Raw genomic sequence first — 23,452 nt, 5'->3', positions numbered from 1 at the left:
GGCATGCACAACCCACTGTACCCACACAGCCCTCTATGCACCCCTGATGTGCACACCCAGACACACACACCATGCGTTTGTGCACAGATGAACTTTTCCCATGCACTCACCCACCACTCATGCATGCCCCTGGTGCATGCCCACGCCATCACGCACATATTACACAAGCCCACCACTGTTTAAGCACACAGATGCACAAATGCCTCTATGCACACGTCTCCCTATATGTGTACACGGCCGCCCCAGCCACACGCATACGTGCACTCACCCCACGCGCACACAACTCAAGGCCACTCCGTGCACGCACCCCCCACCCCTCCATGCACGCGCACACTCGTCCCAACCCAGCACTGTGCACATGCGCCGGTGAACAAACACCTCTCGGCATGCACGGACCCCCTCTCCATGCGCAGAGAACTATGGAGAATTACACACACACACCCAGAGTGGATTTGAACAGCCGTGGGGAGTGGCACACAGCAGTATAACAATACCTCCGCAGGCTCATCATCGGCTGATCTCAGAGCGCTCCATTCTACCGATGGAGAAACTGAGGCACAGAAAGGGGAAGGGACTTCCTCAAAGGCCCCCAGCAACAGAGCCGGGAATGGAGCCCGGTTCTCCTGAACACCAGTCCAGCGCACTATCCACTAGGCAACACTGCCTCCCATCTACGGTGGCACAAATATGTAGACCCTTCAACCTCCCTCATTGCCCGTGCTCCAGGAGGGGTCAGTAGGACAACAACTCTGGCAGCAGGAGGCCTGGGGTCGGGGTCGGCTGGCCCCATGGACTCCAATGGAGCGACGCCCATTGACACCAGCCGGGGATCTGGCCCCTCCTGACAGTTTACATCTCTCTGGCCCTTTCCGTTGCAGCCAGCGAGCAGGTGATTCAAAACGAGCAGCAGCCACAGAGCCAGAGAGAGGAACCGACTGCAAGCGACACTTCGGTGGAAGGAAGTGGAACCTGCACAGATCGCAGGAAACGGGCGGGACACCGGGGAGCGCTGGCCCTGCCTGGCCATCTCCATGCGCCCTGGCATCGTGCCTCAGTTTCCCCTTTAAAAGCCCCCACCCTGATTCTTTCCAATGGGGGGGAGGGTCCAGCTTCAATGCAGACAGGTTGGATGGGGTTCTCTGCTTGTCTCTTGTCAGTTTCAACGGCGGGGGAAGGGTTAAATTCGATCCCTTAAAGGGCCCATCCACCCCCCCACCCACCAGGCTCCTCTTGCCAAGACTGCCAGGAATGCGGAAGCCCTTGTAGGACCTGTTTGCTTTTGTCTCCCCATTGGGGGCCTCCTCAATCCAACCGGCTGCATGAAGCCTGGACGTTTATTATTCTAACCCCGGCCCACCACTCGCCGGAAGGGAGGCGGGTGGGACTGGCCCATGCCCGGGCTGAGATGCCCGGCCCCGGCATGGAGTCCATGACTCCAGCTTTGACCCCCCTGCCCCATCACTGCATCCCCAGTCGCCTCCTCCTCTGGCTGCCCCATTCGGGCCGGGATCCGCATCTTTGGGCCTGAGAGTCAGCTCCGCCCCCGGTCGCTGAGCTCTGGGCTGGGGTTGTGGGGAGGTTGCTTTGATTCCCTTTGCTCTATGTGTTCTGGGTCCTGCCTGACCTCCAGTGTCATTTAGAGCAGCCCCTGGGCTGCTCTAACTCAGTCCCCATCCACCTGGAGCCCCTCTCTTCCTCATCTGAGCTAGGATTGGCCCCTTCCCTCTGCTGGGGTGGGTTACTCAGCTCTGAGAAGTGGTCTGCAGCCTGGGTGCAACGGAAAACCCCATCCGCTGCTGCTGTTATTATTCAGCTCTGTTTACGTAGGGCCATCCCTGAGCACGGGGATCTGCAGGTGCAGCTGGGAGACGCTCATCGTCCGAGTGGACAAAACACGGGGCAGGTTTCAAGAAGGGCTTTGAAGAAGGCGGGGGGTGGTAGTGGGTTAGGGATGGGGAGATCGTTCAGGGGCTGCAGGGAAGAGGGAATGAAAAAGAGCATGGGAAGAAGAGAGACAAGGAGCCCGTGAAGCAACTCACAATCACTGTGCCCCCATCTGACAGATGGGGAAACTGAGGCATGTGGTGGGGGGGTGCGGGGATTTGCCCAAGGTCAGCCAGCAAATCGGTGGCAAAGCTGGGAATAAAACCCAGGAGTCCTGGCTCCCAGGCCCCGCCCCCACTCTAACACATTAAACCCCCCCTCCCCTCCCACAGCTGGGAAAAGAACCCAGCAGTCCAAACTCCCAATCCGCCCACTCTAGCTACTAGACCTCACTCCCCTCCCACACCGGAGAATAGGACCCAGGAGTCCTGCCTCCCCGTCTCCGCTCTGTGCAGTAACCCACCCCCTCTGCGGGCGGGGCAGACCGTCTCATCAGCCCAGGAGCTCTGCGTCCAGCCCCCAGAGGCGAGGCTGCCCCTTGGGGGGGGGGGGGGGGGGTCACATCACGTGGGGGCCCCAGGCACCAACCTTGATTGCCTGCTTTCTTGTTGCTGCCCCGACGAGCTCCCTCAGGCATGGTGCTGTGGTCTCCGATGGACGTCCTGCACAGAGAGGGAGACAATACCGAGTCACACATCATCCTGGGCCACGTCCCCTCCAGACTGTTCTCCGGAGAAGGGCAGACATAGCATCTGTCTTTAAAAAGGGGACCAAATAGGACCAGGGGATTACAGACCAGCCAGCCTAACTCTGAAACCTGGGAAGATACCGGAACCAATTATTAAACAATGAATTTGCAAACACCTAGAGGATAACGGGGTGATAAGCAATAGCAAATTGTCAAGAGCAAATCATCCCAAACCCACCTAATTCCTTTCTTCGGCAGGGTCGCTGGCCGCGTGGGAAGCTGTAGACATGAAATCGCTTGATTTGACTAAGGCTTTTGACACAGTCCCGCATGACAGTCTCACAAGCAAACGAGGGAACCGTGGGTCTTCTCGATCAAATCACTGTACGGTGGGCTCACAACAGGTGGAAAGACCGAACTCAAAAAGGAGTAATCAACAGGTCACTGTCAAAGCGGGAGGGCGTAGTGGGGTGCCACAGGGGTCAGTCCTGGGCCCGGCACTGGTTCAATATTTTCCTCAGTGACTTGGATAATGGAGTGGAGAGTCCTGGTTATACAAGCTGCAGATGACACCAAGCTGGGAGGGGTGGCGCACACTTTGCAGGGCAGGATTAGAATTGAAAATGACCAGGACAAATCGGAGACTCGGTCTGAAATCTACAGGATGAAATTCAATAAAGACAAGTGCAAAGAACGTCACTTCGGAAGGAAAAATCAGATGGAAAATGGGGAACAACCGGCTAGGGGGTCGTGCTGCCGGAAAGGATCTGGGCGTCGGAGTGGATCACAAACTGAATATGAGTCAACAAGGAGAAGCAGTTGCAAAAAAAGCTAGCATCATTCTGGGTGTGTTAACAGGAGCTTCGTACGCAAGAGGTCACTGTCCTGTGCGACTCAGCACCGGTGAGGCTACAGTGTCCAGTTCTGGGCGCCACGCTTTAGGAGAGACGTGGGCAAATTGGAGAGAGCCCAGAGGAGAGCCACAAAAAGGATCCAAGGTTTAGCAAACCTGCCCTAGGACGAGAGGTTAAAAAACGTGGGCAGGTTTAGTCTGGGGGAAAGAAGGCTGAGGGGGGACCTGAGAACAGTTAATACGTTAATGGGTGTTGTAAAGAGGACAGGGATCAGCTGTTCTCCACGTCCACTGGAGGCAGGACAAGACGTAATGGGCTTAATCCGCAGCGAGGGAGATTGAGGTGAGATATCAGGACAAACTTTCCAACTCTCCGGGGAGCGAAGCTCCGAACAGGCTCCCCAGGGAGGTCGTGGGATCCCCGTCACTGGAGGTTTTTAGGAACAGGCTGGACAAACCCCTGTCGGGGCTGGTCTAGGTTTACATGGCCCTACCCCGGCGCAGGGGGCTGGACCTGATGACCTCCCGAAGTCCCTTCCAGTCGGACGTTTCTCTGATACCGATTGGCTTGGACCCTGCTTAGCTTGCAAAACAAAGTGCAGGGCCCCTCCCAGGCCTGGCAATAGGACCCAGGAGTCCTGATTCCCAGCCCTGTCTGCTCAAAGCACTAGACCCCACTCCCCGCCCAGAGCTGGGAACAAACCAGGAGTCTCACAACCGCCTTGCTCAAACCCACAGTCCACACTCGAGTAGAAACATTCAGGTTTGGATTGGATTTGATGATCTTCCTCGGGGGGAGGGGCCTGGGTCATTTACCAAATTTCAGTTGGATACCGGATTATTCTTCCCTCTCGCGCCTAACAGAAGCTCTCTGTAGGATGGTGGTTAAACATCCTCCATGCCTAACCCCAGAAGTGGCTGCATTTCAGCATCAGGTGAGAAAGTCCTGTACGAACAGCTGCCATGCCTCACCCCAGAGCGGGCTGCATCTCATCACTGCACGGGGAAGGCATGCATGAACAGCTGCCCACCCCAGAGGGGGCTGCATCTCGGCACTGCATGGAGAAAAACAACCCCGTGGGCACAACGGAAGCACGAGCCGCTCAGTGCAAAATGCACTGAGGCGCAGACCACTTTATGGACCCAGGGCAAGTGTCCCCCAGGCTCTGCCAACAGGACCAAGCCTCGTCCGACGCAAGCGGGGGAAGAACCCAAGGTGAATCCACGGCCTCACAGACACGGAGGCACCTTTCTGCTGCGGACTGGGACGTGCACTTGCCTGCGGGGGGCTGATCCTCGTGTCGCCCTTTCCCTGCACCGGTGCAAATGCAGCCTGGCTGAGCTGGGCGGCCTTTTGCTCTGCTGCGGATGTTGCTCCGGGCGCGGAGAGACAGGGAATCGGGCCCCTCTACGTGAGGCACAGCTGGGTCCCTCATGCCCGGTGCTCAGCCACTAACTGCCACTGCCACCAGGAAAGCTAGTTTAGCCGAGGAAGCAGTCTAGGCTGAGAACAAGGAGGGCATTAGCACTTCCCTTTGCCTCCACGTGGAAGCATCATTAACCGCTGGTGCAAACTGTGCCGTGATGGTGCAACTCACAGCATGCAAACTGCATTGCGTGGTCCTGGTGCAATTCCCCCCTCGTGCAAACTGCACTGCACAGTGCTAGTGCAACCTACATGATGCAAACTGCACTGCACAGCATGGCTGCAAGTCCCCCTCGTGCAAATTGCACTATGCTGGTGCTGCTGGGGCAACCCTTCTTGTACAAAATGCACGGCAGCCTGTCGGTGCAATCCCCTCTCGTGCAACCCACACAGTGCAAATTCTGCCGCAACGTGCTGGGGCAATCCCTCCTCGTGCAAACTGGGCCGTGTGGGGTGGACGCCAACTCCCCCTCCTGCAAACTGGTGTGAACAGCGGCTTGCACCATCCCAGCTTCCTAGGGGCAGACTGTGGGAGCTCATCGGAGGGGGCAGAGGCTTGTCAGGAACCGGCCTGCCGCAAGGACTCTCACACCTCCGTGCCAATCAGCCGGGCCTGGTCCCCGTTCAGCGCCGTCTGGCGGGGTTGGAACCAGGTCAGGATTGCCTGGCTGCCAGCCCCTGCGGAGGAGTGCATCACAATCATATCAGGCAGCCCTTCCGCCCTGCCACCCCCCCACATCCTTCCCACTTTCCTGGGGCTGCAAGAAGCTGGCGAAAGCTGGCACCGTTCATGCCTGCTGCCTGCTGGGCGGGCCTACGGCTTTAATTCCTGCTTCCCCCTATTCATCTCCATGGACCGGGGCACAATCAACACAGGCCGGGAACACAATGCAGCCTATTCTGAGCCCAGCGACTTCAGCCGGACCAAAGCACTTCAAGCCTCCGGAGTTTCAACAGTTATGCGCCACCTGCCGCGGCCAGGAGCAACAGGTGCCCCCAATGCCCCGGCGATGGCTGGGAATTGATTAGGCAAGATACACCCCAATGATCCGAGCCGGTGACCCACGCCCCATCCAAACCCCAGAAACCCTCTGACCAATTGTGCATGGGGGGGAGGGGGGAGGGCAGCTGAGATCATGGTCCCATCAGGCGGGCTGCAGCAGAGGGTCAGGTCTGGGGTTACAGGTGGAGCAACTATTAGGTATATTACGGTAGCACCTAGAGGTCCCAGCTAAGATTGGGGCCTCACCGTGCCGGGTGCTGCACAAAACCAGAGCCAGCCCGACTCAAAGAACTTCCGGTCCGATCCCCTTCGGAAGCGGAATAAGCTGACTCGGAAAAAGGGACTTCACTTGGTGCATGGGGAGCTACTGTGTTTTTAGTTCACACCCTACCTTAATCCGGAGTAACTTCCCCACCCCATGGGGAAACTGAGGCCCAAAGAGACACGAAGGGCCCTAGATCCCATAGCGAGTCTGTGGCAGCGCCAGGAATACACCCCAGATCTCCTCAAGCCCAGCCCAGTGCGGTAACCAGAAAACCAACCTGACGGGGAGGCCCGTCTGCCTCAGTTTCCCCACCTATACAGGGAGCAGGAGGATCCTTCCCTGTCTCCCACGGCCGTTGTGAGGAGGGCAATCGCGATCCCTAGCGCTTTTCAACATAGAACCGTCGGGCTGGAAGGGACCCCGAGAGGTGATCGCGTCCAGCCCCCTGCGATGAGGCCGGACCAAGTTAACCTAGACCAGCCCTGACAGGGGTTTGTCCAGCTGTTCTTAAAAGCCTCCAGAGACGGGGATCCCACGACCTCCCTTGGACGCCTGTTCCATAGCTTCACTCCCCGGCGGGTTCTGAGTTCTCCCCCGTGCCCAGCACAGCAGTGTGGTTGCCTCCCTGTTAACTCCCGTTAGCAGTCACGTTTCAAAAGAACTTTACTAAGGAGGTCAGTACCCTTAGTCGCATTTGGGTAAATTGAGGCACGGAGGGGCCAGTGACTTTCCCAAAGTCACCCAGCGGGAAAACACACCCCAGGTTTCCTGTGTCCCAGTCTAGCGCTCGATCCACTAGGCCACGCTGCGCCTAGCACGACCCGCAACTCCTGATCAGGGCGGTACCACAAGACAAACAGCAACAGGAGAAGCGAGGGGGTTCAACGACCCGGGGAAGGGCGTGAGGCCCAGCTGCCTGCCAGCAGGGCGGCGGTGGAGGGGATGCCTGCTCTGTGCACAGAAACCGGGGTGGGTTTACACTCACTCCCAGCAGTTCCCTCGGGTCGGGTGCCAGAGTCGCATTCCTGAGCTAATTCCTCTTTCCAAATTCCCCCACCCAAATCCCCAGGCTTAATACCGAAAGAGTGGGGGGAAATATCCCCTAATAAGGTCAAACGGGACACCCTCCACGGGCCACGTTCTTTCTGCCAGCGGCAGGCTTTGGAGTGGGAATCCAGTCACTGCCGCGTGCTCACTCCGGATTTCCGCTGGAGCGGCCGAGAGCAAACTTGGGCTTGGTTGGGAATTGGTTCTTGGATCTTTGGTTTTCACGGACTCCTTGGTCCTGGTTCTCAGTCATGCTCAGGTCCCCTTGTGAGGCTCTGAGGTGGGAATGGCTGCCCTGAGAATCTCCCACCCACAGGGGGCCTCCCAGGTCTGCCGGGAACTGGTGTAAGGGCCCTGCTCACAGCCCCGGAAGTAGGGGTGGATCGGGGCCGGAGTGTTCTGACTGTGACTATTCTCTGCTCCCCAGGGCCCAGAAGGGGTGCAGCATGCGTTAGAGCAGCCCTGAGGCTGCACCGAGTGGACCAGAAAGGGCTCAAAATACAGGGAATGCAAAGGGGGCCCAAAGGGATCCTGTCATCCTTGCTCCAGGCTCCTAGGAGCTGCCCCCTATGGGCCCTGGGGGGCAAAGAACAGCCACAGCGCAGTGCGCTCTGGCCACACCCCTGAAGCTAAAACTGCATCTCTCTGGATATTGTACAGCACATGCCATATTGTCACAGCTCCACTGTCAATGACAGTGACAAAGACGAAGCAAAACCCGTCCTCCCTATTGTTCCAAACAAAGAAACCCCAAGTGGAAGGATCGAATGCAGAAAAAGAAGAGGGGGTAGCGTGTGAAGATATTTGGTGCTTCCCACAAGGCCCTAGAATGCTTCTGGAGTCATGGGATTTCTTATAAATCTAGTTTGCTTGAGTTTCTAGCCGTCATGTCTTCCGAGAAATCCTTGGAAACATGGACTGAGCATGACCCTAAGGATTACAAAAACCAGAAGGGAAGTAAAAAGAACCCCAACATTATTGTTAGTTGGCGTTTCTACTTCTTTTACGAGGATCATTTGTCAGCCCCCAACCTAGACAGCCAGTGAGCTAGTTTTTATCCGGTCCCTAGATTTGTCCAACAGAAGTTAAAGATCCCACCAAGGAAGTGCTCTGCATCACTGGGATGCCCTCCCATCATCCGAAGGTGCAGTGCCCAGGCAAGGGGCTGTAACACAGCTATCATATTAAATATCAGATCAGAGTCCCCATGACATGTCTCCATGGCCCCGAACTGAACATCCTCAGAATCCGTGACAGGTTTCAGAGGAGCCGCCGTGTTAGTCTGTATCCGCAAAAAGAACAGGAGGACTTGTGGCACCTTAGAGACGGACACATTTATTAGAGCATAAGCTTTCCACTTCATCAGATGCATAGAATGGAACATCCAGTACGAAGATATATATCTACATACAGAGAAGGTGGGAGTTGCCATACAAACTGTAAGAGGCTAATTAATTAAGATGAGCTATTATCAGCCGGCGAAAAAAACTCTCTACGCAAAAGAATAAATGGACACAAATCTGACATCAGGAATCATAACGTTCAAAAACCGGTAGGAGAACACATCAACCTCCCTGGCCACTCAGTAACAGACTTAAGGGTGGCGATTCTGCAACAGAAAAGCTTCAAAAACAGACTCCAACGAGAAACTGCTGAGCTTGAATTAATATGCAAACTAGATACAATTAACTTGGGCTTGAATAGAGACTGGGAGTGGCTGGGTCATTATACATATTGAATCGATTTCCCCATGTTAAGTATCCTCACACCTTGTCAACTCTCAAAATGGGCCATCTTGATTATCTCTAAAAAAGTTTTTTTCTCCTGCTGATAATAGCTCATCTTAATTAATTAGCCTCTGACAGTTTGTATGGCAACTTCCACCTTCTCTGTATGTAGATATATATCTTCTTACTATACGTTCCATGCTATGCATCCGATGAAGTGAGCTGTAGCCCACGAAAGCTTATGCTCTAATAAATTTGTTAGTCTCTAAGGTGCCACAAGTTCTCCTGTTCTCTGAAGTCATGATTCCTTGGAATTTCGTTCTGATGCAGAGCGAAGTTTTTTCCCCCCAAAATGTCGCAATTTCCCACAGAACAGAAATCTCGGGGGCCTAACCCGCTCTAAAAGCGGATCAGACCTGACAGCCAGTCCTGCTCCTGCTTTAACCACTCCCCTCCCAGAGTCAGGATAAGAACCCAGGAGTCCTGACCCTGCTCTATCCACTAGATCCCCCTCTCCTCTTGGGAGACGGGCTTAGAACCCAGGTGTCCTGCCGCCCAGTTCCACCCCTGCCACCATCACAACCCCCATCCTCTATCTAACCGGCCTGTGACCTCCCCCACCCCAACCCCCACCCCTCCCCAACCTGCCGCAAGCTGACCTCCCTGTGCAGGCGTGTCCATACTGCAGAAAGCAGCTGGGAGCCTTGGTTCACAGGAGTTGCCCGGGCTAGAATCAGACAGGGGATTTCCGGGTTCACAATTATCCCTTTCAGAGCCAGCGAGCTGGAAAGCACCCACAGACCCAGCCGTGCCTACGGGGTTCTTATTCCAGGTAGGATCTTAGCACCCAGAGGCCCTCGCAGAACACAGGGCCCCGTGGCACCCAGGGCTTCACAGACAGTGGAGAGCTATCCAGCCTAAGCAAACAAAGGACACACTAGAGATTTGCCCAGCTGGCAGATTGTGTTTGTATCACAACCGAGACCAGGGCCCCAGTGCGCTAGGAGCTGCACGACGTGGCGCCAGAGACAGACTCTCTCCCAAAGAGCTTCCAGGCTAAATAAGCAAGACAGACAAAGGATGGGAGGGAAAAGGAAGAGACCAATGGCTGCATCAAAACACCTCAGGTCTCCTGGGTCCTACCCTCTGGTTGATCCACTCAAGCTCATTAGAACTCAATCCTCCCAGTCCCTCAGTTGTGTTGGGTCTTATAGTATTATCCCAGTTTTACTGCTGGGGAAACTGAGGCACAGAGCGGGGATTCATCCAGCAAGGACCTGCCCACCAGGAAACACGTGAGACCCCAGGACTGGGAGGGAAGCGGAGAATATCAATGCCTGCTCCTTCTCTGCCCCCAGTGCCCACAACTGAGCCAGGCTGGGGGAGTGGCGCCGTGATCCCCAGCATGTCCTGCCTCGTGTCTGCGCAGCGCCTAGCACCGTGCGGTCTTGCTCAGAGCATCTACCCACTGCCATAACATATGCCACATCCACACACCCTATAGCACCTCATCACTTTCTGGCAGCCCCGTGTAACCGGCCGGCGAGGAAGAAAAGGTCCGGCTGTCATTTAGCGACGCTTCCAGAGCGTGCCCCGCTCCGGACGCAAAGGGTTCTGGGACGGCGAACGCTGGGGCGTGGGATCAAACACAAACTGGGCAGGGCGCCCAAAATTACCAAACACATGCAATGCACAGACATGCCCTGAACCGAGAGGGCAGGAAAAAGGGGGAAAACTTTCACTCCCAGAGGTTTGCATCCCATGATCCTCTCAAAGGGCTTCCATCAGGCCAGGGTTGTTTTACACACACACACACTCACAAACGAGGCAGTGTAAGCGCAGGGACCGGGAGTGACTCCCCCAGCGCCGCAAAACAAAATCGGTCGCAGAATCAGGAAATGGCACCCAGGAGTCCTGGTTCCCAGTCTCAGCCACTAGATCCCACTCTCCTCACAGAGCCGTGCAAAGAACCCAGGTGTCCTGACACCCAGGCTCACCCTTGCTCTCACCACTAGACCACACGTCCCTGGGAGACACAGGAAGCGAAGTCAGCTCTGTTGACACGCAGCCCTGTGCTCTAACCACCAGGCATCACCCCTTCCCACAGCTTGGGAGCGACCTGAGACCTCCTGACGGCCCATCTCCTGCTCTCACCACTAGACCCCGCTCCCCTTGGAGATGGAACTCGGGACTCCTGACTCTACTCTGAGTCCCGTGCTCTTACCACTAGACCACTCCACCAAGGCAGCCCACGGACCGACGCGAAGCGCAGACCTGGTTGGGTCGGTACCACCCTGCCTCCCAGCTTGGTACGTTCGCCTTCATTCCTAATCATTGCGCCACCCAGCAGCTGGTGCACAACAGTCGCCGCGCTCCACCCCAGAGGTGGCTGCTTTCCAGCAGCTGCACACACGAAGGCAAACATCCCTTGACGTCACACAGAGGCTGGGGTTTTCGCTGCCGTCAGCAGAAGCCAGGTCAGAACCGGGCTGGTGGGGTTTGGACGGCAAAGCTCTTTGGCATGTTCCAACAGAAGGAACCGGATTCTGCTCCTGGAAGACGCTGGCAAACTGCATGTTGGCTGCCTCCACCGGAGGATAACAACCTACTAGAGCCGCCAGCTGCGAGTTAGTCCTTTGGCTTTAGCAGCGGAGATCTGGCGCGTTGAAGGCCCTGGGTTCAAGTCCTCCGGCTGCGAGTCTAGCGGCCTCCCTCCACCCGCGACGTGGGTCAACTCCACCGGTGTGACTCCAGATTGTCATCTGAAGTGTCCCAAACCTAACCCCACCAAGGGCTTTCAGGGTCCGAATCTGTTCCCTGGGAGAGTCTGTCCCAGAACGGACAAATGCGAACGACCTCCGCTCGTGAATAGACCTTCCTCCGCGCGGACTGGCCTGGGCGGATACAGACAGACAAAGAGAGGGCAGAGTTGAGCTTCCCTTCCTTCCTTCCTTCCATCCACGTCTGTGGCTCCTGCTGCGGCGGCCAAGCCTGACCTCAGATGAACTCTCTTGGCTCCAGCCCCTCTGGGAAGGAGGGTCGCTGGGGGTCTGGCCAGCAGCACGTGCGCACCCTGCGAGAAGCCAAAGCAACGGCCGCGGGGGGAACCAGGCTGGCGTCAGTCTTTGGAGAGTGGATCTTCAGGGCAAGTTACTCCTGCCTGCCTTAAGCGTGCTGTGCCAGCCATGGGCACCTGACCTAGACTAGCGCCCCATGCCAGGGCCATCTAACCCAGCCCAGCGCCCTGTGCCCAAGGGTCACCCAACCCAGCCCAGTGCCCTGCATCCAGGACAGATCGCCCTGTCCCCATGCCCAGGGCCCCTCAGCCCGCCACCCCAGGGTCATCCCATCCAGCACCTTGCACCGAGGAGCCTTCCAACAGTCTCCCAACATCTCAGTGCCCCATGCTTGGGGGCCCCCCCCAAAGGTTTTCTGGGTCTACACTGCCCATTTGCTTGCTTTAATGATTTAAACACCAGGGAACAAGACAGACAGAGAGAGACGCGGTGAGACAGATTTTTCCGCACTGCTCCTGGACCCTGTTGAAAACTAGCTTCCTTCCAAGAATGGTAGCTCTTGGCACCGCTAAACCCAACGGTTAACAGCCGGCTCGGCTGTTGCCAGCTGGTTCTCTCTCTCTCACCCCCTGCTGGGACGGGCATCGCCATCCTGGCCCAGCCCGGAGTTAAAGGCATCGATTTTAAGGAATCTGAAGGAGAGGGGCCGATTTCACAGGGAGCACTGGAGAGCGAGACGGGAATACTGCATCCCGTTTTGGAGTCCCCGTTTTAGAAAGGATGTTGCCAAAACCTGGGATGGGTGCAAAGAAGAGCTGCTGAAAGGATCCAGGTCTGGAAAAGCTGCCTCCCGGTCAGGGGTTGAAGGAGATCGGGCAAATGTATCCAAGGGACGGTTAAGAAGGGGCTTGGTCCTGGTCTGGAAGCCCTTCCACAGCGAGTTTGGATACCCGGGAGCGATTAAATTCGGCAGACAAAAGAAGAACGGGATCAAACAGCTAGGAGCAGAAGCGAGACACATTCGGACGGGGATGCAAATAAGGCGCCCATTTTGAACAGGGAGGGGGACTGACCCAGGGCCGCGGTGGGTTCTCCGTCACTTGGAGTCTAAGTGGAGATGGGATGTCTCGCTAAAAGAGATGCTCTTGCTCGACTATCAGACAGGGGCTGGACGCAGGACTCCCTGGGTGGGGTTCTCTGGCCTGGAAAGGGGCAGATTGGATGGTCCCTTCTGGCCATAAGATCTCTGAATCATGTGGCCTGACCTCGAGCATATCACAGGATGACGAGTTGGCTCCTGTAGACACGGCCCCCTCCAGGCAGGGCACCAGCCAGGGTTGAATCCAGCCCCTCTGCTACGTGTGCGAAGGGACCAGGACAAACCCCTTCCGTGACAGGGATCCTTCCATTCCCAAAAGCAAGGGTGGCCAGGCCAGGCATCCCCCTCTGGGAAACGTGCAATTTGCTGGCTTGCACGGACTCAGGAATCTACTCCCATTCCTGTCCTAAGACGCTGTGGTGGTGACACTGCTCGCCAGCTGCTCGGTTGCATCCCAGAGGGGGCTGCATTACAGTGGCAGGTGAAGCAAATCCTGTCTAGAGTGGGAAGGCCCAGGTTCTCAGTTCCCCGTCCCTGTGGTAGAAACAGGGATGGGGGGTGGCTTTAAGTCCTCTTGGCACCTCGTTGCCTGGTCCCCGATGTCAGCTAGAGCAGCCTCAGGGCTGCTCTAACTCACAATTCATCTCTCTATGAGCCCAGGGGGGAGAGCATAGCCACAACGCAGTATGCTCTGGCCACACCCCTGACCCATCCCCCATGGACCCTGGGGGACAGAGAATAGCCACAGAACAGGGGGCCTCCAATTGCCCCCTATGCTGGGGGGGCGGGAGCAGGGCCCTAACACCAACTGCACTCCCGCCAGGGAGCCACCCACGCAGTGGGAGATTCATCTCTAGGTTCTGTCCTGTGGCAGGAGCTAGGGGTGTGCGTGGGGTGCTGCCCCCTGATGGATGGAACTGGAACTGCTCCGCTGCGGGTCAGAGCCCCCTGTGCAGCCAGCAGCCACTGGAGATTCCCCTTGAGCTCAAGTGGCCAGGACCTGCGTTCTTTCTCATCTTCCCTCCCCATCCCAACTTCAACTCTGACCCACACATGTGGGGCAGAAATTCAACCTCTCGGCTGGAGCTGGCCAATCCAGGGCCGGAGGGCATGGCTAGGGATGTCACCCCAGAACAGGGGGAGCCTAGGCAGCACTGTCCAAATGCCTCTAGCCTATTAGGAAAGGCCCTGGGGCATTACCCTTTTCTGCGCCCCCACCCCCCCCGGCCCTCACTCCAGACTGCTTCCCCCTCCTCCGGGCTGCCCCCCCACCCCCGGTGCCCCGTTCCCATTGTCCCGGGTGCCGTTGGTGAAACCCAGCCCAGCTGCCCTGCCCCATGGATGGATACAATACAATGCAGAACTCAGATGGGGGGGTCCACTTCCCAGCCACCCCATATAACCTCGACCCTACACAGAATCCTCCCCTCCCCCACTGCCCTGCAACAAAAATCTCCCCTCACCCCCGCCCCGAGACCACACACACCCTATGCGACCCCCCCTTCCTGGATTTAGACCCTCTCCCCCGCAAGCCCCAATTACCTCCAACACCCACACAGCCCCCGGCGGCGTTCAGAATCACCCTGCCACAGACACCCCCCCCCCCCAGATATCCTAGAGCCGATTTCCCACTCCCGTACACAGCCCCCTCCCCCCACCCCAAGAGATTCCCTCTAGATTTCTTAGAGGAAATCCCCCTCCCCCTCAGTATGACCCCCCCAGCAAGGATCCCCCTAGATTTCCCAGAGCAGATCCCCCGCCAGGGCCCCCCCCCTAGATTTCCCAGAGCAGATCCCCCCTCCCCAGTCAGGGACACCCCCTCCCAGATTTCCCAGAGCAGATCCCCCCCTCTCCAGTCAGGGACACCCCCCTCCCAGATTTCCCAGAGCAGATCCCCCCCTCTCCAGTCAGGGACACCCCCCTCCCAGATTTCCCAGAGCAGATCCCCCCCTCTCCAGTCAGGGACACCCCCCCTCCCTAGATTTCCCAGAGCAGATCCCCCCCTCTCCAGTCGGGGACACCCCCCCTCCCTAGATTTCCCAGAGCAGATCCCCCCCTCTCCAGTCAGGGACACCCCCCCCTCCCTAGATTTCCCAGAGCAGATCCCCCCCTCTCCAGTCAGGGACGCCCCCCCCAGATTTCCCAGAGCAGATCCCCCCTCTCCAGTCGGGGACACCCCCCTCCCTAGATTTCCCAGAGCAGAGCCCCCCACCAAGGCCCCCCCCAGATTTCCCAGAGCAGATCCCCCCACCAGCCCCCCCCCTAGATTTCCCAGAGCAGATCCCCCCCTCTCCAGTCAGGGACACCCCCCCCTCCCTAGATTTCCCAGAGCAGATCCCCCCCTCTCCAGTCAGGGACGCCCCCCCCAGATTTCCCAGAGCAGATCCCCCCTCTCCAGTCGGGGACACCCCCCTCCCTAGATTTCCCAGAGCAGAGCCCCCCACCAAGGCCCCCCCCAGATTTCCCAGAGCAGATCCCCCCACCAGCCCCCCCCCCAGATTTCCCAGAGCAGATCCCCCCTCCCCAGTCAGGGACACCCCCCCCCTAGATTTCCCAGAGCAGAGCCCCCCTCCCCAGCACGCAGCCCCTCCGGCCAGGGACTCCCCCCCGATCCCCACTCCCCCGGAGCCGGGCTCGGGCACCCCACTCCCGCAGCTCCGGCACACAAAGGCAGCCCTGTTCCTGCCCCCCTGAGCCGAGAAACTTTTCCGAGCCCCGTGTCTGTGTGTGTGTCTGTGTGTGTGTGTGTGTGTGTCACGCTTTCCAGCAGGCGCCCCGCTGCCCCGGCCGGGGGGCGCCCCCCGCTCCCCCCCCCAGCCGGACTCACCTCCCGGGCTGTGCGGCGGCGCAGGGCGCGGCGCTCCCGGAGCCCGGGCGGGCTCGGATCCCGGCTCAGAGCGCGGCGGGCGCCCGGCCCAGCCCGTCAGCGGCGCCGGGGGCCGCGGGAACGGCCATGCGGACGGGCCGCCAGGGTGTGCGGGCGAGGGGCGGCCCCGGCCCGGGCCGTGCGCTGGGGGGGTGGGGGCTGCGCGCGCACAGCGACAGCGGGGTGTGGGTGGGTGGGTGCGGGTGGGTGTGTGCAGCTAACAAATCTGTGTGTGTGTGTGTGCGCGCTGCGCCCGCACTACAGACCTCTGTGTGTGTGTGTGCAGCTAACAAATCTCTGTGTGTGTGTGTGTGTGTGCGCCCGCACTACAGACCTCTGTGTGTGTCTGTGCGTGTGCAACTAACAAATCTCTTGTGTGTGTGCGCACGCTGCACGCGTACAACTACAGAACTCTGTGTGTGTGTGTGTGTGTGTGCTGCGCCCACACAACTACAGACCTTTGTGTGTGTGTGTGTGTGTGTTGTGTGCACAACTACAGATCGGTGTGTGTTTTGTGCACACTACAGACCTCTGTGTGTGTGTGCAGCTAAAAAATCTGTGTGTGTGTGTGTGCGCTGCGCCCGCACTACAGACCTCTGTGTGTGTGTGTGCAGCTAAAAAATCTGTGTGTGTGTGTGTGTGTGCGCTGCGCCCGCACTACAGACCTCTGTGTGTGTGTGTGCAGCTAACAAATCTGTGTGTGTGTGTGTGTGCGCGCTGCGCCCGCACTACAGACCTCTGTGTGTGTGTGCGTGCAGCTAACAAATCTGTGTGTGTGTGTGTGCGTGTGCGCCCGCACTACAGACCTCTGTGTGTGTGTGCGTGTGCAACTAACAAATCTCTTGTGTGTGTGCGCACGCTGCACGCGTACAACTACAGAACTCTGTGTGTGTGTGCAGCTAACAAATCTGTGTGTGTGTGTGTGCAGCTAACAAATCTGTGTGTGTGTGTGCTGCGCCCACACAACTACAGACCTCTGTGTGTGTGTGTGTGTTGTGCGCACAACTACAGATCGGTGTGTGTTTTGTGCACACTACAGACCTCTGTGTGTGTGTGCAGCTAAAAAATCTGTGTGTGTGTGTGTGCGCTGCGCCCACACAACTACAGCCCTGTGTGTGTGCTGCATGCGTACAACTACAGATCGGTGTGTGTGTGTGGTGTGCACAACTACAGACCTCTGTGTGTGTGTGTGCAGCTAACAAATCTCTGTGTGTGTGTGTGTGCTGTGCCCGCACAACTACAGATCTCTGTGTGGGTGAGTATGTGTACTGCGCCGCACAACTGCAGATCTCTCTGTGTGTGTGTGTGTGTACTGCGCCGCACAACTACAGATCTCTGTGTGTGTGTGTGTACTGCGCCGGACAACTGCAGATCTGTGTGTGTGTGTGTATTGCGCCCGCACAACTACAGATCTGTGTGTGTGTGCAGTGAACAAATCTGTGGGTGTGAGTGTGCAGCTAATCTCAGCTTTGTATGTGTAACTGCAAATCTATGTGTGTGTAACCACAACTCTGTGCCGTGTGTGGCTACAGACCTCTGTGTGTGTGTAACTACAGATCTGTGTGTGTGTGTGTGTGTGTGTGTGTTCAGGATGTAACAACTTCCCCCTGCAACACACCCCACCTGGGTCGCTTTCCCTTCTTCCCAAGCCGGTGCAAGTCCCCCCGGGTCGTCTTTGGATCCAATTGGTAAAAAAAGCCGGGGGGACACCAGAGCCCAGCTGGGAGGGATGGGGGGGGAGGGGGGGTGCTGATGGATGCCCAGTTGAAATGTTGAAGGCTGGACTGGGAGGGAGGGGGAACGGACAAGCAAAAATTCTCTCACACTCACTTCTGTTGGACAATTTCCTGTTCACAGGCAGAGGCACTGCTGGGTTTTTTAACCCCTTCCTTACGGGGGGTCTAACTACACACGCACACACAGTCCATACAACCGCAGCAGCAGGATCACGCACACACACACACACAGAATGGGTACAGCCAGGCCAGGCAGCAGGATCTCACACACACACACACACACACACACACACACACAGTGGGTTTAAGCCAGGCAGTGGGATCTCTCTCTCTCTCTCAGAGACACACACACCCAAAATGGGTGCAGCCAGGCCAGGCAGGGGGATCTCACATACACACACACACAGTGGGTATAGCCCAGGCAGTGAGATCTCTCTCTCTCTCTCTCTCTCACACACACACACAGTGGGTATAGGTCAGGCAGTGGGATCTCTCTCTCTGTCACACACACACACACAGAATGGGTATAGGCCTGGCAGTAGGAACAAACACACAGAGAGAGTAGGTACAAGCCAGGCAGCGGGATCACACACACACACGCACACACACCATACTGAGATACAGCAGGAGCAGATAACATACACACAGAGTTTGTAGGTAGGCTTGGAAGGGTTAGATTTTGATCAATGTCAGTAACCATCAATTTCACCTTGCACACTCAAAGGGAGGAAAAAATCTTTCCCTGGGATGATCACTGAAATGTATGCAGAGGCAAAGTGAGAAAAAAAACGCTGATTGGGAACTTAGGAGAGTTGGATTTAAGGATGTTGTACTTTGATGTCGACAATTTGTGTTTTAGCGGCGATAAAGCTTTCGCTTTTGGAATATCAGTGTCAAATTAAATAATTGTCTGATCCCCTCCATCGCCTGATCCTCCCCTCCCATGAGTTCCCACAACTGTGATCGTTTGAATCAGTAAAAATTGAAAAAAGATTTAAAAATAAGCATCCATATGATCCACTGAAATGATGAAAACCATCACATTCTTGCCCAGCCTAGTTCTTAGACAGGGTGCACAATTTTCTCCCTGGAGGCTTGGGTTAATTGCAACTGGAAGCAAAACATTTGTAATGACTCTGCCGTAGCGTCTACAATTCTTTATTTCACCCTGGTTCAAACACAACTAAAGAGACAACCTCACCCGCTTATTATTGTCCCTGGCGTGGGTTGAAAAATCCAATTTTATTTCGGCCAAAAAAAAATTCGAACAATTTTGGTTGAAATTTTTGGCCAAAACTTTCAATTTTTGTTGACGACAAAATCCCAAATGAGGCTTTGGGGGTCATTCTGAATCGACATTCTCATTGGCCATCCGAGTGAAACGTTCCTTCCTTTTCGGTTTTCAAAACATAAATTGAAATGAAAATATTGATGTGAAATGAAAAAGTTTTGGGGATTTATTTTTTGTGTGATGAAAATTCAAAAATGTTGTCTCCAATTGAACTAAACAAATTCAGTCAATACATTTCAGCTAGCTCTAAATATCTTGGTAGCATCAAGAGGCTCTAACTGAAATCAGGGCCCCCATTGTGTCGGGACTGCACAGACACAAAGTGACAGTCCCTGCCATGCAGGGCTTACAAACACGCAGAGGACAGAAAGGGAAACTGAGGCACAGAGCAGGGACATGATTGACCCAACATCACCCAGCAGGCCGGGGCAGAGCGGAGAATAGACCCCAAGTCTCCCAAGGCCCGCTCCAGTGCTCTATCCGGGAGGCCACGCTGCCTCCACTGGAATTTACAATCATGCCACTGAAGGCCTTAAAAACTGAAACCTGAGCAAATCGGAGCAAAACATCGACCCAAATCGGAGGCAAGGCAGGCAAAAGGGAGAATTGCTCTGCTTGTTTTCCAGCTGGGGAAACTGAGTCACAGAGGCGGGCAGGAGCCAGATTTCCTAGGGCTTGACCCCCACAACAAAAGTGCCAAGCACCTGACACAGTGAGCTCTACTGAAATATAAAAATCAAGGTCCAGGTAGCATAGAGAGCTGGCAACAGCCAGGAATAGACCTGCCCCAGCCAGCCCTTCTTACCAAGCAGAAAGCCTTTATGATTTTTTAAGTGCTGACCACAGTTATTCTATGTCCCTGAGACAAAGCCCCCTGGCCCCTCCCCACCCAGCCTTCAGACATCCTAGCTGCCAAGTCAGCAGTGCACGGGAGAAAGGACCCATTCAGGGCTGCTGGATCACTAAAACGACATCAGCTTCCCATCCTGGGGCCTTCTTTTCCCCAGGATGGGAAGCTGATGGGGCCTTCTTTTCCCCAGGGGGGCGAATTGGCTGGCGTAGCTATAGGGGCATAACTCTTGGGTTCTAGCTCTCCCTGGTACAACTTCCAAAGTGGAGTGGTTATTCTGGAGTAGAGCGTGCAAACAAGGGGCTCTTCCGGGCTAGCCGGAGTAGCGGGATAATTATTCCAGGGGAGCGATACCCACCAATTTCCCCAGGTAGGCCAAGTTCTCACTGGGGATCCCCGGGGTGATTTGCCCCCAGCAGCTTGAGGGCGGGTTGCTTAGGACGCTTGCTCCCAGCAATTACTGGCTGATCCGCCCCCACGGAGATGGGGAAGGGGGGGCCAGGGTGTGTCCCCACCCCTCCAGAGAAGATGAACGAATCATGCTTTAGCTCTTTCGCCCGAGGATCTCAAAGCACTTTACAGATTATTATTATTGATTTTTATTATGGTAGCACCTAGGAACCCCAGGCATGGCCCCGGCCCGCATTGTGCAGGGCACTGTACATTTTCATGGCTCTTAGGTGTATTACAGTAGCACTTAGGCGCCCCAGGCATGGCCCCGGCCCGCATTGTGCCAGGCGCTGTACAAACATGGAGCAAACAGACAGCCCTTGTCCCAGTGATCCAAGCCTGCCCAGCCCCCTGGTCCAAGCCCAGGTGATGAACTCGAGCCGCTGCCTGTGTGGCAAAGTTCGCACTGCAATTCTATGCCTGCTAGCTGGAGCTGAGCTCGCCCACATCTGCCCCCCAGGGGGTGCGGCAGGCCCCAAGCTGGAGGGGAGAGGTACCCGGAGAGGCAGCTCGAAGGAGCAGCTGAGATGCACAGTGTCTGCCTCTGGAAGGAACCTGGGGCGGTTTTTGGGTCAGGCTGAAGAGAATGCTCCTGGTACTGTAGCAAAGGGAGCTGTTTGGATTCCTTCTGCGTTCAGTTGTCCGTTCTTTGTAAATAAACAAAACTGCCTCCAAGAAATAGCCAACTGCCTCCAACTTCTGCTCCCAGCTGGAACACCCACAGGGCCCCCAGCTTTGACTTGCTGCTCGGGTCAAAAAGGCGCAAGAGCGTTGTTAACCTCGTTTCACAGATGGGGAAACTGAGGTACAGAGAGAGCTGGAAAGCGGCTCCCCCCAGGTTCACACAGCAGAGCTACTTCTCAGTGCAAGGGACAGAACCCAGGAGTCCTGACTCCCAGCCCCCTGCTCAAACCACTAGATCCCACTCCCCTCCCAGAGCTGGAAATAGAACCCAGGAGTCCTGATACTCAGGCCTCCTAGAATCACCAGACCAGCCTTCCCCGTCGAGCTCATGGATCATTGTTCATTGCTGCTTTTGAACCCACCCTTCAAGTAACTGGTGCAAAAGAAGAACCACCCTGGGGTCTGATTCCCTGTAGATCTCCAAGCCCTTCCCCAAAAAGATCAGTACCATTATCCCTGTTTTAAAGATGGGGAAACTGAGGCAGGGAGCAGGAACTTGCCCAGCAGAGCCAGTACGAGAACCCGTGTTTCTTGAGTCCCAGCCCAATGCTCCGTTCACTAGGCCACAGTGCCATGCATGGGGCACCCGGCTGATAGCCGGCCCAGCCGGCATAGCTTGGTGTTGCTTGCATGCCCGTGAGCTAGTTTTAAATCGTGAAGCTGGGGAAATGTCTCCGAGCTGAAGGGCAGGGGGCCGTAAATCAACCGAATGTTGCAAAATCCTGGCCCACTTTTGTCTCAGAGACTCAGTCCCGCGGGGCGTGTGATGTAATAGCCGCCGCATTGACTCAGTGAGGCAGCTCCCCACCAGCTCCCCCCGGCTGGGTTTGGGATCCCCGGCGCTGGGGAAAACATGGGTCAGAGCATCTCCCACTGCCGTGCGAAAGAGGGGTGGAAACTTCGCAACGTGGAATCGAACCAACCCTGCTGGGCCTACGCCCTGGGGACCGTTCAATCCCAACTAGAGCTAAGCCAAGCCCACGCTATTTAGCCATGGGGTTCAGCCGGGCAACGGCTTGTTGCATGCCCCAGATTTCCTGTTAGCCCTTGAGAGTGTGGCCCGGGGGCTGTGCCCAGGGGCCCTCAGGGAGCTGGAAAATTGCTTCTCTTTAGAAGGTTAATGTGCCCAAAGGACTCCCAGGTTCGAGGTCCCAGCCCATGGGATCCCCACCCACTGCAGGGATGGATCGAGATGTGTGTGCGTGCGTGTGCATATGTTTGAATGCACCCGTGCGTGCCCTTGTGCCCTGTGCGCGTGTGTGTGTGCTTGTGCCTGTGTGGGTGTGCGCATATGTTTGCACAGACACGTGTGTGTGTTTGTGCATGTGCATAGGTATATGCAGAAGCCAGGCTCTGGCCCTGACTTCAGCAGTAAAGCTGAGTTACTCGCAGCACTTCCCCTGGTCCGGGAGCGAGAAGCCCCTGGTGGGGGGGGGGCAGCGGACACCGCTCCAGTTGTGGGGGTAATTTACAGACCACGCCTCCCACTCTGCAGCTCCCGGTGTGGGCTGGAAAGCTCCCGCTGCCAGCAAGGGGAGGGGAGAGGAAATAATTCACAAGCTGCTCAGGGTCTCATTCATGAGGGGAAACCACCTCTTCCGGCTTGAAAGGGTACTGAGTCACCCTAGGTCCTCAGTGGCACCATACTGAATGGCACAATATTGACCTTGGTTATACTGGTCCGTAATGGCATGATATTGACCTTGGTTATACTGATCCGTAATGGCATGATATTGACCTTGGTTATACTGGTCTGTTGTCTGTAATGGCACGGTATTAAACTTGGTTATATTGGTCCGTAATGTCACAATATTGACCTTGGTTACACTGGTCTGTAGCGGCATGATATTGACCTTGATTACACTGGTTCATAATGGCATGATATTGACCTTGGTTATATTGGTCTGTAATGTCACAATATTGACCTTGGTTACACTGGTCTGTAGCGCCATGATATTGACCTTGATTACACTGGTTCATAATGACCTTGGTTATATTGGTCCGTAAAGGTCTGTTATTGACTTTGGTTACACTGGTTCATAATGGCACGCTATTGACCTTGATAATACTGGTCTGTAACGGCACGCTATTGACCTCAGTTACGCCATAGTGTGCCCTCACCGTAGAATGCCGACACTGGTCTGTACTAACACACTATTGACTTCCGCTACTTAGGCCTCAAAGAGCATGTTGTTGATCTTGGCAGTCTAATGACAGGCAATTGTTCCAAGCTAGCATCAGCTAGACCCTGGGACAGCTTCTCCTTCTGAACCCCCCCAAGTGCCCTGATGGGGCGACCAGTGATGTCTTCCCCCCTAGGTCTGAAGCCTGTGCAGCTGTTCCTACACCTCCCTGCCTGCAGCCCCCTCGGGCAGGCACAGGAGATGGCCAGAGCGCTCGGTGCGCCGGTTGTCGCCAGCTGGTGCATACCCCGGCCACTGCAAGTCAGAGCAACCCCCAGTCTGCTCTAGTCTGCCCTGGGGCAGAGAATCAGGGGGCTTGAAGGTTTACTGACAGTGCCAGAGAACCTGCCCACCCGGCCCAGATTCAGTGGTCCATAATGGCA

At 56.2% G+C, this 23,452-nt stretch overlaps 1 protein-coding gene across 2 annotated transcripts in view; it reads right to left on the bottom strand.

The window, feature by feature from the left end:
* The window catches only part of PLEKHG2 (pleckstrin homology and RhoGEF domain containing G2), a 55,170-nt gene that overhangs the window by 29,185 nt on the left and 2,533 nt on the right, over positions 1-23,452 (bottom strand). Inside the window, exons 1-2 of one of the 2 annotated variants that reach the window (XM_037884470.2) lie at positions 15,837-16,013; positions 2,473-2,546 (exon numbers count right to left, since the gene is read on the bottom strand). In XM_037884470.2, coding sequence (XP_037740398.1) covers positions 2,473-2,521 — 49 coding nt within the window. In that variant the 5' untranslated portion in view covers positions 2,522-2,546; positions 15,837-16,013. Of the gene's footprint in view, positions 1-2,472; positions 2,547-15,836; positions 16,014-23,452 lie in introns of those variants that run through there. The other variant, XM_043534693.1, reaches the window with a different exon arrangement.

This window comes from Chelonia mydas, chromosome 23 (assembly GCF_015237465.2).
Source record: "Chelonia mydas isolate rCheMyd1 chromosome 23, rCheMyd1.pri.v2, whole genome shotgun sequence".
Classification (NCBI taxonomy): domain Eukaryota; kingdom Metazoa; phylum Chordata; order Testudines; family Cheloniidae; genus Chelonia; species Chelonia mydas.
The sequence above is the reverse complement of the archived record's forward strand: the minus strand, read 5'-3'. Positions and strand labels throughout refer to the sequence as shown.